We start from the raw sequence: 14007 nt of genomic DNA on the forward strand, positions 1-14007 counted from the left end.
CTTGTTTGTCCGTCTTGAAGCTGTCGCCGTCCACCTATGATGTCTGCCAGCGTTAGTGGCATTGGCTCGTCAGGTTCTCCATATATGTAAGTCAATGGTCGATTGTTTGAATAGGCCTCACCCTTTGTTTGTCTCTGTGATATTTGGGTCTGTCTTATCCAGTATTTCTCTGCATTTGTTACCTCTTTTCCTGTCAACGGCCCTTTGTGATTTTCCTTTCTTATGTTGTTTATGAATCTGAACACCCATGCTGTCACTCTTATAAGCCGTCCGTACGATTAATACCTTTCGATTTCCAAGATTGGCGCAATTTCGGATCTTCCCATGCATTGGTGACATTGTGTTTTATGCTGGTCTTCCACGTCTGCATTTGTGCCAATTATGCTTACTAAGTTCTTTTCCAGTGATGTTATCCATTCGGGACCGTTCCACCATAACTTTGACGTTATCAATGCCTTTGCGCTTATTCCTCGTGTAAGTAGGTCAGCAGGGTTGTCGTCATTTTGAACGAATGACCAGCTTGCTTGAAGTGTTTTTTCTCTAATTTCTGCGATTCTGTTGGCAACAAACGGATCTCTTTTGCTTGTTCCCTTGATCCAGTGCAGCACAATCATCGAGTCCGTCCAGCAGTGTATTTCCTGAAAGCTTTCGTTGAAGTGACCTTTGATGTAGTCGCATAATCTTGATGCTACCACCGCTGCCATCAGTTCAAGTCGCGCCAATGTCAGCTGTTTAATTGGAGCTACGCGGCCTTTTGCTGTTACTAGCCTTGATTCTTTGCTGCCATCGTGGTTTACTGCTATCAAGTATGCTGCCGCTCCGTATGCTAATGGGCTCGCGTCGGCAAATACATGCAGCTTGTATGCTTGTACTGGTTGATTCTTGCTTGCGTAGCATCGTGGGATTTCTAGAACTCGAAAGTCCTCCGCTTCAGACATAAGGTTCTTCCATTTGTCGCATTCATCTTTAGGGAGCTGGTCGTCCCACGTGACGTTCATTTTCCACAGTCTCTGCAGTCCTATTTTCGCGCGTACTGTGAATGGCGACAACAAACCGAGTGGGTCAAATATCTTCGCTGTGGTTTGTAACACAGCCCTTTTTGTCAAGTGCGTTGTATCTGTTAATAAATTCCACTTTTCAATAGGGAAGCAAATCATGTCCTTTGAGTGTTTCCATATCAAGCCCAGAAGCGTTGTAAATCCTCTAGATCGAATATCTATGTGAGAATCGTCTCTTTCGTTTTCATCAATTATTTTGTTTAATCGCTCTTCATTGGATGTCCGTTTTCTCAAATTCATCGCTGCCTCTCTGAACACTTGCTTTGCCTCTTTGTACAACTTAACTGCTTCATCAAGCGTTGCTGCTCCCAAAATGACATCATCCACGTAGATCGCTTTCTGCAGTGTCCTTGTCGTATCAGGAAACTGGTCTTCCACTTGTTTCAAATGGTGTTCAATTGTAGCTGCCAGTATAAACGTGCTTGGTGTTGTTCCGAACGTTACTCTTATCATGCGCCATGTTTGCATTTCATTCATTAACCTTCCTTCAGCGTCATGCTTCCACCACAGAAATCTCATTGCATCTCTATCCTCTTCATGTATAGAGACTTGTAGAAATGCCCTTTCAACATCTCCAACTAACGCCACCTTTTCTTTTCGGAAATTAATGAGCAGCGATAGCATGTCATCATTCAAATTGGGTCCTGCCTCTAGGTTCTCGTTTAGAGACATGCCTTTTCTATAATGTGATGAGGCGTCAAACACTACTCGAACCTTTGTTGTGGCTCGGTCTTCTCTAATGATTGCATGATGTGGCATGTAGTAGCAAAGTGCATTTGGCTGTTTTGATGGCTCTTGGACCTCCTCTGCGACTCCTAATGCCATGTACTCTGATATAGCTTTGTCGTAGCGATACAGCATGCCTTCATTTTTTTGCAGCCTTTTAGTCAGTTGCTGTAGTCTTTTTATCGCATTTTCCTTGTTGCTTTCCAAGTTTACGTCCTGTTTCCATGGCAAGCTGACTTGATAGCGACCGTTTTGTTGTACAATCTTGCGCTCGAATTCTTCGACCACTTCATTTCCGGTGTTATCCAAACTATTTCTTGTGATCCCCATTGACTCCAGGATCCAGAACTTCTGTAGCTCTTGCTGGAGTTCTGTCTCCGCAGCTTCGACCTTCAGAACCATGACTGCTTGATTATGTGTTAGTTTTGTCTTGCTTTGCTCTGACGGCCCTTGCAGTACCCATCCCAGTATAGTTTCTACAGCCATCAGTCTGTCCTCGAGTCTTTGAGTTCTACCAGTAAAAAATTCCCAATAATAGTCTGAGCCGATCAGTAGTTCTACAGAATTTGTTGCAGTCGTCTTGGTCCAGTGATCAGCCACTTGCATATTTAGCAGTTTCATTTTCTCGCTGAGTTTCTTAGTTGGAGTGGGTATACAACTGTGCGAGATGACGTCGACTTGTAACGCTTCAATCACTGTTAACGTGCTTGTTTCTCGTGATCCTACAATCACTTGCACCACGTTCATTAGTTTGACCTTTTCGTCTCCTCCAAATGAACCAATCGTCAGCCTTTCCTGTCGCAACACCTTCGCACCTATTTTTTTCGCTAATCCCGCTTCAATAAATGAACGTTGACTTCCGCTGTCTAATAACAAACGGCAATGTCGGCCACATGTTTCTCCTTCTACGCACGCTACAGCCGTCTGCAAAAGCACAATCTTATGCTTGATATTTTCGGTTGCGTGTAGCGTAGACGTCGTCGCTTCGGCTTGCGCTGTTGAGACCAGCTCTGCCCTTGTTTTCTGCATCACCGTTCTACACACTGACGTGGCATGTCGTCCCTTGCATTGCTTGCATTTTACTTGGGCCTTGCAAATGCGTGCAGTGTGGTTTGGTCGCGTGCATCTGAAGCATGCTCTATTTTCGGTAAGCATAGCTTTCTTTTCATCCAATGCTTCTACGACAGTTTTCGGTTGCGTGGGTTTTCTGCTTGCAGAATAAGCATATTCTGTCCACTGAGCTATAGAAGCTTGAAGTTGTGCGCATCTGTCCGCGGTTCTCTCTTGGTTTTGCAGTTATCCTCTCTTGTTCACGTCGTGTTTCTTCACGAAAAGCCGCTTGCTCTCTTAAGAATAACATAAGCCTGTCCAGCTTTTCCTCGCACGCTTTTCCCGTTGCGTTGTTTTGCTCGCCGTTTTCTGAAGCTGAGCTGTTTCTCATAGCCTCTTTTGACTTGAACTGCACTGATAATTCTGGTGGAATTGCTCTTTTCAATACCGGTAACAACATCGGCGCATAGCTCTCGGCTTCTACTTTTAGTGACTTGAGTGCCAATATGTTAACTTGCACTCTCTGTACTAGCCTATTTAAGTCATCGGTATCTTGAACAGACCTCACTTTCTCCAAACTCAATAGCTCATTCATGTGCATTTCAATGGAATGTTCTCGATTGCCGAACGTTTTTTGCAGTATTTTGATTGCGTTATCATAATTTTTCTCTGCCGAGTACTGAAGTCCTTCAATAGCAGCCGCAGCTTTTCCGGTTAGTGATGCTAACAAGTAATTGAACTTCTGTCCCTTGCTCATGTTCGGTCTCAGGTGAACTGCCGACTCGTACTGAGACCAAAAGCGGTTCCACTCTAAAGTTTTCCCCCCAAACTTTACCATTTCAAGCTTTGGTAGCTTAACTAGTTCCGTTGCTTCTTGTCCCGTACTTGAGGGCGTCACCTGCCTTGTCCTATCGGTTGAATCCGATTGTTCAGGCGGTCGAAGTCTGACTTCTATTGCAAATAAGATCATCGTTAATTTCATGTCGTAGTCTATGACGCTTTCGAATTATGCTTCGGCGTTGTCTTCTGTTAGAAACCTTTCCATTTGCTCGTTCGTGCTCTTGAGACTGTCGCTTATTGCTTTAATCTGCGCCTGTGCTGTAAGCAGCTGCTCCCGGTTGGCTCCATCATTAATTTGCTGCTCGGCTGCGTTAATCAGTCGCGTGATCTGGGAGCGAAGCGCTTTCCTTTTCTTCGTTATCACTTCTTTGCTCATATTGAGGCGGTTAACAATGACTCCTTACTTGTCAATCGTTCGTTCCGATGCTCGTACTGTCCACCGTGGTCTCGTCGCTCGATCCAGGTCGATCCTCTGCTCCTCCGCCGTTTTCTTCTCTGCTGCTCCGTGGCAGGTTGACCTTTCTTGCCGGCGAGGAGGTAGTCTCCTGGTCACGGCACCATTATTAAGACGATCGAGACCAGGGACTGCTTCGAACGAATATGGTTTATTGGAAGAAGGGAAGTAGCGCGCGCTCGCTCCAGGCAGCAGTCTTCTTTCTTCTTCTTCCGGCGTTTGATGATGATATTTTATACACAGTAATAGCTTGGAGCTCCTTTGACCCTGACAAGACGACCGATATAACACGCCATTATAGGCACCCGGCAATGCAGTTTACGAGATCTGATGGATGGATGGATGGATGGATGGATGGATGGATGGATGGATGGATGGATGGATGGATGGATGGATGGATGGATGGATGGATGGATGGATGGATGGATGGATGGATGGAGGGATGGACGGACGGACGGACGGACGGACGGATGGATGGATGGATGGATGGATGGATGGATGGATGGATGGATGGATGGATGGATGGATGGATGGATGGATGGATGGATGGATGTGGCTGTACCCTTTAGATCGGGTGGCGGCTAACGCCACCTAGCCGTAATACTTAGTGAACTAATCATTAGATTTATCTTTTTTTTCTTTAAATAGTGAGGTTGAGGATTCGTACTTTGCAGTGAAGGGTTCAATTTTCACTCGTGCCTTGACTTTAGCCACCAATCAGATAACCTCCTTCTAGTTAAGTCTACCCGCTTAAAGTCTATTTTGCCCTCCCTGTCCCTAAACCCCAGTGCTGTGAAAAATTCTGCGCGATTATCCTGAACTATAGGGTGAAGTCCTTTACAGAACATTATCAAGTGTTCGGCAGTTTCTTTTTCCTCTCCACACGCACTGCATACTGTGTCTACCCCTTCGTATTTGGCCCGATATATCTTGGTTCGCAATACTCCCGTCCTGGCCTCAAACAGTAGAGAACTACCCCGAGTATTATCATAGATCCTTTCCTTGGCAATTTCCTGCTTAAAAGTTCGATAGATCTCTAGTGCGGTCTTCTTAATCATGCCGATTCTCCACATGTCAGTCTCCTTTACTTCACTTTCTTCTTAACCGATAGTTCTTTTTCGTTTGGCCACCTGCTGTTTTCTATTTACCAGTCAATTTCCGGGTTCGCTTCCTCCATTTTGTATTGACATTCTTCATGTACAATTACATGATGGTAGCGCCAGAACACACAGCTTAGTGAGTAGGCACAGCAAAATCGGACCTGCATGTGCATATCATTTTCTTTTTTAGTTGTGAGCAAGGCGTTCACGGCTGATTATGTAAGCGCCCAGGAAGCGTTCCTTAAAAACGTGCCAAAAATGGCACTGACACATCCGCGTGTTACTTTGTTCAGCGAGCGTCCCATTTTCTTAGTAGCCCTGGCGGTCGGTACCAACAATGCTGAGGCGGCCCAAAGAGCTTCGCCGCACCCTCTGGTTCACTGTCGGGTGCCTATAATAATGCCGGGGTAGAGTGTACTACAAGTGTTGAGTGGTGTGACCGCACCTCGCTGCCTGATCCCTTCCACGTTTCCCGCAGCGGCGACGCTGCAGTCGAATAGTACTGAAAGAGCTGCACGCCACGTGCGGGAACTGCTTAGCGCTTCGGCTCCTCCATCGCGCTTTCTTGATGCAGATTTCTTCGTACCTGCCCATTATTCATGTCTAGCACATGAAGCCGTAGCTCTTGAAGTATGGCCCGCCAATCTACTGAATTTGAGCTCCATAAAAGCCCTTGTGAGAGATCAAAAATAATTCAAAAAGGGTGTCTCTTATACTAAGTTTTTTCTTTCTTAACTCTTTATTCGTTGGTTAGGCGTCTACAATATTCAAAATAACGGAGCCGATTTATTGGAAGTTAGCTGTGGTCAGAAAGCTGTGAGATTAAAAAAACAAATACTGTGTCACATGCACGCAGAACCAGAAAGCCATAAGTAAAGAGAGGAGAGGAAGGGAATCTGAACTCCCTACACCACGAAATGTTTTCGCAATTTAACTTTTCGGGGTGTACTAAAAATATTTACATGCATTCACAGCGGCCACGAAGTGCCAAAGTTAGGCATTCTGCTGCACACCCCACCCTCTAAAAAAAGAAATCTGCCATGGGTAGCCATGGCAGCTTGGAAGAAGCTGAATATAGCGTGTCTCTACAAATGCACTGTAGATTTCACCTTTTCGACAGTATGAGCTCTTAAAACTTGTTCAAGCCTAACGTTGTCGGACAAGAAATGCACTGCCTATAAATAGTAGCTATGTAAGGGTCATCGCATGGATATTTATATATATATATATATATATATATATATATATATATATATATATATATATATATATATATATATATATATATATATATATATATATATATATATATATGGCACATTTCTTTTTTTTAGTTCTCTCTCGAAAACATCTTTCAAGGCGAGAGGGACGCGGCAGCAACGAAGTTTGGAAGTTCATGTTAGTATAACTCATCCCCTGATGAAGGGAGGACCCCTCCCGAAACTGTTGGGAAATAAATATATTTATCCTTGTTGACAGAGATCCCGTTGTGCCATATCCCACTCCTTCACGAAAACTAACTGGCCCATTGAATTAATTATTACTCCCAATATATATATATATATATATATATATATATATATATATATATATATATGTGTGTGTGTGTGTGTGTGTGTGTGTGTGTGTGTGTGTTTGTGTGTGTGTGTGTGTGTGTGTGTGTGTGTGTGTGTGTGTGTGTGTGTGTGTGTGTGTGTGTGTGTGTGTGTGTTTGCGTTGACTGTGTACATATAAAAAGAAGGCAAATTTCTCAAAACAAGATGCACGACTGTCTGCCTGCACATTTGATAATAATAATAAAACTACGTTTATAATACAAAACATAGTCATAAATTTGCTCGCTTGCAAGGGCATTACGCCAATGGAATATTTCGAAAGCAGCACAATTTAAGCTGTCGATACAAAATGAGACCTGGTTACAATGAATTTACGCAGATTATCAGACAAGCTATATATACAATTGGAACTTTTAAATGTTTGTTTGTTGTTTTAATAGGTTTAATATGTATTAGGCCTTTCGGAAAGCAATAATTATTATCTTCCACAAAACTGGCATGATAAAACAGTCGTCACTGATTGATGTCATGACAACGTTACTCATACTGGTGTTTCTCGTGAAACAATCGATTGCATATAAGCTCATATGAGGAACACTGTGCTCTGGATATCGTAGAGACTGCTGACAAAAATAGCGTATGATTTATTCACGGTTTTGATGCTTCTCCTCTCTTTGTAGTTCGCCAGTAGACACTTGTGATGTAACGCAGCTCAAAGTGCTGATTGAGTTCGAAGCTAGGCGGATCCGTGCAAATACCGATAGACATTTTTTTTTTTTTTTCTGGATCGGCAGGCTCTTGAAACAGTCAATGTCTCGACGCAATTTCGGTATGCCTGCATATTCACTTGTGCACCATAGCAAGTAGCTGGTGCGTCCACTGATAAAGGCTCAGAAAAGCATTAAACGCGCTAAAAACAAGCAATTACACGCTTTCGCAGGCTCGGGCGCGTGCGCTCCCAATGCAGACGCTCCTGAGATCTTCAGTACCATGCGTTTACAGCGCCGCCGCTACTGTCACCCGCCGGAGAATCAGCCGAGATATGGCGCGGCCACCTCGTTCACTTCACTGCCCCCTTCTGGTACACTGAGCCGGGGTACAGTGAACTAGAAGGTTTGTAGTGGCGAAAGCGCCCCCCTGCTCGTGAGTCTCAGGAAGCTGCCGGCCGCGGGCGTCGCTGGTGTAGTAATCGCGAGGTGCTGCTGCGGGAATTTGGGCATCTTTCGAACAGCTGCGCAAGCTTCTTCCCTTTCTTTCTCCGTTGCATCGCACTTTAAAAAAATGGGCAGCTACAATCGACTAACCTGGCGAACGGTTTTGCGTGCTGAGTTTATGTACTGAACGCTTTGCGAGCCTGTGCTTCACTGTGAAGAGCAGCATCATATGCAGCTCCCGTCGACTTCGCAGCGTTGCGTCGGACGGGCTTTTTTTTTTTGTAATAAGCCTCGTGTTTTTTCAGAGCACCTCAGCTTCAAATCACGGATATCTGATATGAATTTTTTGTCATTAACGTGCCACGAGCCACGACTGGTGACGCCCTTGACCAGAGTAGCAATTTAGCAGCTCGAACCGCAATGTTTGTCTCGACTATCGGCCTTCTGGTGTATTATGGACTGCATTCCATTTCGAATGTGTGCCGTAAGCGGTACTCGTTTTTCAGTAGAGCAGGACTTCTTGCTGTTGGTTCACATGCGGACAACTTTTGCACGACTACACTAGTTTGTAGACCAAACAGATAGCCCTGTCAGCACCGCTTTCAGCACTTGGAGTCCCACAGTATTTTAGCCAGGAGAATAGTTACTATAAAGAAGAGGCTGTGTGACAAAATGGCAAATGAAAGAAATATTTCGGCAACACTTGATACAACATTTATTTAGGTTGTAACTACATGCCAAATGAACTAATCAAGTGAGATGTCAAACAAAAATAACCAGCTAGAAAGCAAAAACTGATCACAAGCACAGTACAATGCAAGACACAGGCAGTCTACTTTTCACACAATAAAAAAAGACAGGAATATACACATATACTTAAAATATTTCAAAGGAAATCTCAAAGACAATGGTGCGGCTATGAACAAATCAGGTGCAAAATTAAAACGGCTTGCCAGGTTGCACGAATTGCCATTACGACTGCAATAAATGAAACGGGCAGTCTACTTTTCACTTATCACAGTACAGTAAACATACTAGGAACGTTTTAACAATTACGGGGGCGCATATAGAACTTTCCAAAAATGTGACGGTGAAAGTTTAGTTGAAAGTTCTGTTAATGTGTTCTTGAACTTTCTGTTCAACTTTGCGAAAGTTCCCATCACCACTTGAATAGCACAATAGACAGCATCCTCCAAAGCTTGTTATCCTGGCTCATTAACACCAGAAGCCTTCTGTTCACACCCGTCAAAACCTTCAGCTCTAAAGGCAGCTCATATTGCACATGGCAGCGACCTCCCCTCTTGCACTGCTATTTAACTTTCTAGCCCTCCTCCAACCCTTCTGCTGCAGTGCTCCCTTCCCGGCTAGCACTCCAATGTTCTGTACAATTTTGTGGACCTTACAATGATGTTGAGTACCTCATGTATTCCATGAAACAGAGATCTAAGGCTTTCACATTGAAAACATTTTAACATAAAGCTATACATTAAAAATTTATACAATGACAAACAACGATGTGACTATGAAAAAATAAAATGTCGAACAGAAATAGCTCACTAGATAACAAAAAAAACAATTGCCAGAAGTTCAATACATCAAACAAGCACTCTACCTTACACGTAGTGAAAAAAAAATACCAGAAATACATTAAGAGGGTTTTGATGACAAATAAAACTGTTAAATTGCAAAGAACTAGGCGTTTGTAACAGACAGACTCCAAATGAATTCTGCAGAAGCACAGAATTAATGCACAGTAAGTTATGACAACAGTACGCATAAAAATACAAGAATGGCACAGAGAAAATGGATAAACAAACACGGTTCCCCTGCAGACATATGAATGCTGAAATGGGGGCAAGAGCAGTCTATGTACAGCGGCTAAGTTTCAGGTATTTTGCCGTTTCCCGTTTCTGCATCCTGGCTCGGTTGAGTGATTTTACGAAAAAGTGCAGCCGAGTGGTAATGAAAAATGCCACCATCTTAGCAGTAAGCATTTCAGCGTGGTCAGTACATCCAACACGGTGCTGTGGTCGGGATTTGATTAGCCAAATTACATCCATGATGCTTTCGTGATGAAGCTCTTGTGCACTGAAGCAACCCGTGAAAAGGTTCTCCCGGTTTTTTAGGAACCCAAATAGGAAACCCGACGGGTACAGCAGGCCGCCATTATCCTTCAGCTGTGTTAGCTGAGCAGCTTGAAGGTTTTTGATGTCGTTTTTGTCTGCAAGCAGAACGTTTTTACAAGCATCACAGCTGGTTTTGGCCAAGAACTTCCGTGCTACATATCCAGCAACGTAAAAAATAAGCCGCTCATCACTTTTGGCAGACACACAAGCAACATGATCTGGTGCAGCTTTCTCAATGCTGTTCAATGCCAGTTCAGCACTGCAAAGATCCCCATCAGCAATCAGCTGGTCCAGCAGAAACTGCTTGGTACGGTCATCCCCACCGGCAGCATCAGCCCCAAGCAGTGCAGTCAAAATGCCTGGGTCTGCATTTCCGTGTGACACAGATTTGGCAAGGCTGTAAAAACTCAAGCAAGAAACTGTAATCAAAAACTGCTGGGGTGTGGGGTGAGTATTACAGCCTGACGACTGCCGTGCAATGCCAAAAAAGTTCTCAGCTGGGTCCTGGCTCAGCCTTGATGTCATGATGAACTTGTACGCGAGTTGTTGGCTCAGGTAGTCCAGCAGCGACAGGACACTTGCAATGGTGACCCTCAATCCAACTGCGGTAGACTCGGACAAAAAGCGGCCCCGCTTTTCGGCTCGGCCTTCGTTTTTCGCTTGACGCAAGTTTTCTGCTACATAAACCTCCCATTCAACAAGGTAGGCTAGAAATGACAGCAGCTTATCCACGGCAGCTGAGTCCGGACGAAGAGCCTTGGCGGGGAATCGAGATGACATTATCTCGATAAGGTCTCTCATCATGCTGAAATACATAGAGCACACAATAAGATTTTAAAACAGTTAGCCAAGAGGTTGGAAGGTTCATTTGCAGCGAAAGGTAAATAAAAACAAAAAAGTGAAATATAAGTATGCTCCTAACAGCTTGTATACATGTGGAGCAGTACTTGAGGCAATAAACTTACCCGAAAAAGGTCAAGACAGGCTGGATGCTCCCGCATTTGGCCTCAACATCATTTTTGTAGAGACGAAGGCCATTTAGAACCGTGTCACTGAAGAGTTGGAAGACGTAGGTAACCCTCATTTTCTCAAAGTTGTTGGGCTGAGTGTGGCGGGTTGCGATACCGGGCATGGCTTGAAGAGTCACGTTCGAGCCATCAAGTGTCAAAGCCTCTTTTACAGGACGAAGCGATACCTGCATGGAAAAACAAAATGCTTCATAAGACACTGCAGTGCTGTGTTTTTATGTTTCCTGGGGATAAAAACATTCTCATATTGATAAAGGCATAAATTTTTGTACTTACTGGTCCTGTTGGAGTGGTGAAGTCTGCTTGGAGTAGCCCATTCCTGATGCATTTGACAAGATGTGGGAAGTCAGAAATGAAATGAAGTGACCGCTTGTTGTCCACTGGATGTTACACTTTGCATTTTGTGCTAGATGTAGTCGCGTAAATGCCCATCGTGGACCACATGTTTCGATTCCAGGTCGCACCGTCGGATGTTATGAAATCAACAAATAGCCTTTTCCGCTAGAATCACTGCCTCCAGCATCACTTTCGAGAGCAAATTTCCTTTCATGTTGCCCTGCGTGGCAAAAGAAGCAAGTATTTGGGTCCACTCGCCAGTGAACGGCACAAACATTAAGACCATCCCATGGTCAGCCACTTTATGCTTGTCACTGCTGGGGGTGAACTGGCCCATGTCCACAAAGCCTTGTATGTGCCCTGACGATGAGACTGAGAGATTCTCGGACAGTTTCATTTCGTCAACGATGAGCCCTCCGTGCCTTTTGAAGGCATCCATGGAAGACGCTTTCTGCTTGAGCATGCTCATCACTTTGGCATTAAAGCCAAATCCCGTCCTGTACGACCCGAGATACTTCTGAAGAGTAACCTTGCTCGGCAAAACAAGAACTTTCTGCCTCCGCATATCCTCGTAAAGCTTTGGCCCTTTCATACGCATGATGAGGCATTCCAAAATCCACTCCTTCGAGTACCTCATCCCTCTAACACTCTTCCTCTTCGCAGCCTTGAACATGTGTAGAGCTGCCTCTTGCTGCTTTGGGGGGAGTTCTTTAATTCGGCCAAGGAAAGTGTCATCACTTAGCCTGGAGTTTTCTTCTTTCATGGCTCGTACTTGGCCTGCCAGGGTACACAAGCGTGAAGCAATTCGCTTTGTCTTCTGATTGGCCATTCGCAGCTTGTAAGACAAGTTATGCGTGACACGTTTTTTCTTCAACTTGGACTTCCGTGCCAGCAGCGACTTTCGCAAATAGCGACAATGAACACAGATGGTTCCTGAAAACGTAAAACATAAAATAAGCCACTTCCTTACTTCGAACTATTTGCAAGACATGGAAACAAGGGCTAACAGATAACTGGAGAAAAAATAAACTCCAGAGCTATTACAAAGTGGGTAATAGCTAACAGGTCCTGACCAGTGTTATTTCACTTTAATGCAGGTTGCTTTAGATACAAAGGATATGCTTAGGTTATGAAAAAAAAGTAGCAAGCTATGTTAGCTAGAACAGAAAGTACATTGTTTCTTATTAAAAATATTAACACACACCTTTGACTGTCACCATTCCAAGACAGTTCTTGCTGAACACGCCGTCACTCGCGAGGGTGCGCTTCATCTTCTCGGTCAGGTTCTGAGCAAGGCCGTTATAAGCGTCTTTGCTCATAGCGCTTGAACAAAGCAATGCAGTGTCAACTTCTTGAAATATGTTCGTTGCTTCAAGAAGGGAGGTGATTTTGCCGTACTTCTTTTCTCTCGCACCGAGATAACAGCTTGCCACAACATCACTGTTGCTATCTAAGCTGAAACAGATCACTTTCTCGTGGGAGACACTGAAAGGCTGTTTTGTTGTCCGTGTAGTGGCATACACAAGGAGATCAAGGTCTGGAGTGGTCAGTTTCGTCCACAGCCTTGGAACACTTAAGCAGGCGGCAAGGTCCCTTAAGTCACCTGATTTGAGCGGGTTCGCTTGCATGTTTTCGGCAGGGCTCGTGTTCGGGTCGGAATTCTCTTCGCCGAGCAAGCTCGCTTCGTGCTCATCGCGACGAGAGAGACGAACTTTCTTCGCCGATCCAGACGTAGAAACTAAGCAGCGCTTTCGCTCGGGCCTTGGTTTTTTTCACAGATGTGGAAAGGTATGCGGGCAGGTCAGGTAAAAACGTTGGCACTGCATTTGCAGTAAGACCAGGCTTTCCTCGAGCGATTCGTACCTCCTTGCCGCCGATGATGTGGACATAATCACGAACGACAAAATGGTCTGCAAAGTGTTTTTCACAAACCGCGGATGTGTCCGTTAGAGGTTTGTCTTTCCTCTTGAGGTTCCGCTCCCAAACCTTTCGTCGGTCTTCGTCCTTTGGTGCCGAAAAGAGCGAAATCTTTCGCCCGTTTTCAACGCGATGGCCGGGGTAGCCTGACCGGCAACCCGCGGCGAAACAGTGCGTATCCGCCTTCTTTTTCTTGTTCATGGTGGTACCGAGAACGTTTTCTTACAGCACAGAAAAAAGATACAAGAAGAATCGAAAGCCACAGCAGCAAAGCGCCCTGACAGCAGTCAACTCGCCGGTCGAGCCTGCCTGGCTGGCCTCGCGAATCTGACTGCAGCGCTACGCGCGGCGGACAACTTTTTTCGTCACAGCGCCTCCTATAGACGCCCGCTTCGCTCTTGCCACTACAAACCTTCTAGTTCACTGTAGCCGGGGTGCACACAAACTCTATGGGTGCACATTGCCGCCATTGTTGCAACTCGTTGGCGATGGTGATACGAGTATACCCTTTTGATCGAATCACCTGCGCTCCTTGCGTAGCGTAGCCTGAACAAAAAAAAAGAAAACAATAAAAAAACCTAATGCACACTCTCACACTTAAAACAGAAGTGTGTTAGCATTGTTCGAAAGAAACGTTACAGTACATACGGCACTACCACCAT

General features: G+C 44.8%; 2 protein-coding genes across 3 annotated transcripts; both read right to left on the bottom strand.

Moving 5' to 3' along the window:
- Positions 1-9602: 9602 nt before the first annotated feature.
- LOC142776476 (uncharacterized) lies at positions 9603-11580 on the bottom strand. 2 transcript variants are annotated; one of them, XM_075880239.1, is made up of 3 exons: positions 11369-11580; positions 11030-11259; positions 9603-10869 (listed from the first exon to the last, which is right to left on the bottom strand). In XM_075880239.1, the coding sequence occupies exons 2-3, from the start codon at positions 11194-11196 to the stop codon at positions 9804-9806; spliced, it is 1233 nt and encodes a 410-aa protein (XP_075736354.1). In that variant the 5' UTR covers positions 11197-11259; positions 11369-11580; the 3' UTR covers positions 9603-9803. The 2 variants fall into 2 exon arrangements, with proteins under 2 accessions (XP_075736354.1, XP_075736353.1); XM_075880238.1 differs by having other exon boundaries at positions 11030-11580.
- LOC142777044 (uncharacterized) lies at positions 11574-12956 on the bottom strand. The gene is made up of 2 exons (XM_075881348.1): positions 12633-12956; positions 11574-12361 (listed from the first exon to the last, which is right to left on the bottom strand). The coding sequence occupies exons 1-2, from the start codon at positions 12745-12747 to the stop codon at positions 11574-11576; spliced, it is 903 nt and encodes a 300-aa protein (XP_075737463.1). The 5' UTR covers positions 12748-12956.
- Between the last annotated feature and the right edge of the window lie 1051 nt (positions 12957-14007).

This window comes from Rhipicephalus microplus, chromosome X (assembly GCF_043290135.1).
Source record: "Rhipicephalus microplus isolate Deutch F79 chromosome X, USDA_Rmic, whole genome shotgun sequence".
NCBI classification, from domain to species: Eukaryota; Metazoa; Arthropoda; class Arachnida; order Ixodida; family Ixodidae; genus Rhipicephalus; species Rhipicephalus microplus.

Coding starts and splice junctions, on each gene's coding strand:
- LOC142776476 (XM_075880238.1), bottom strand. CDS start 11,265: ATGCAGGTATCGCTTCGTCCTGTAAAAGAGGCTTTGACACTTGATGGC. Junction 10,870..11,029: donor CCTGTCTTGACCTTTTTCGG/GTAAGTTTATTG, acceptor TATGTATTTCAG/CATGATGAGAGACCTTATCG.
- LOC142777044 (XM_075881348.1), bottom strand. CDS start 12,747: ATGAGCAAAGACGCTTATAACGGCCTTGCTCAGAACCTGACCGAGAAG. Junction 12,362..12,632: donor TGGAATGGTGACAGTCAAAG/GTGTGTGTTAAT, acceptor TTACGTTTTCAG/GAACCATCTGTGTTCATTGT.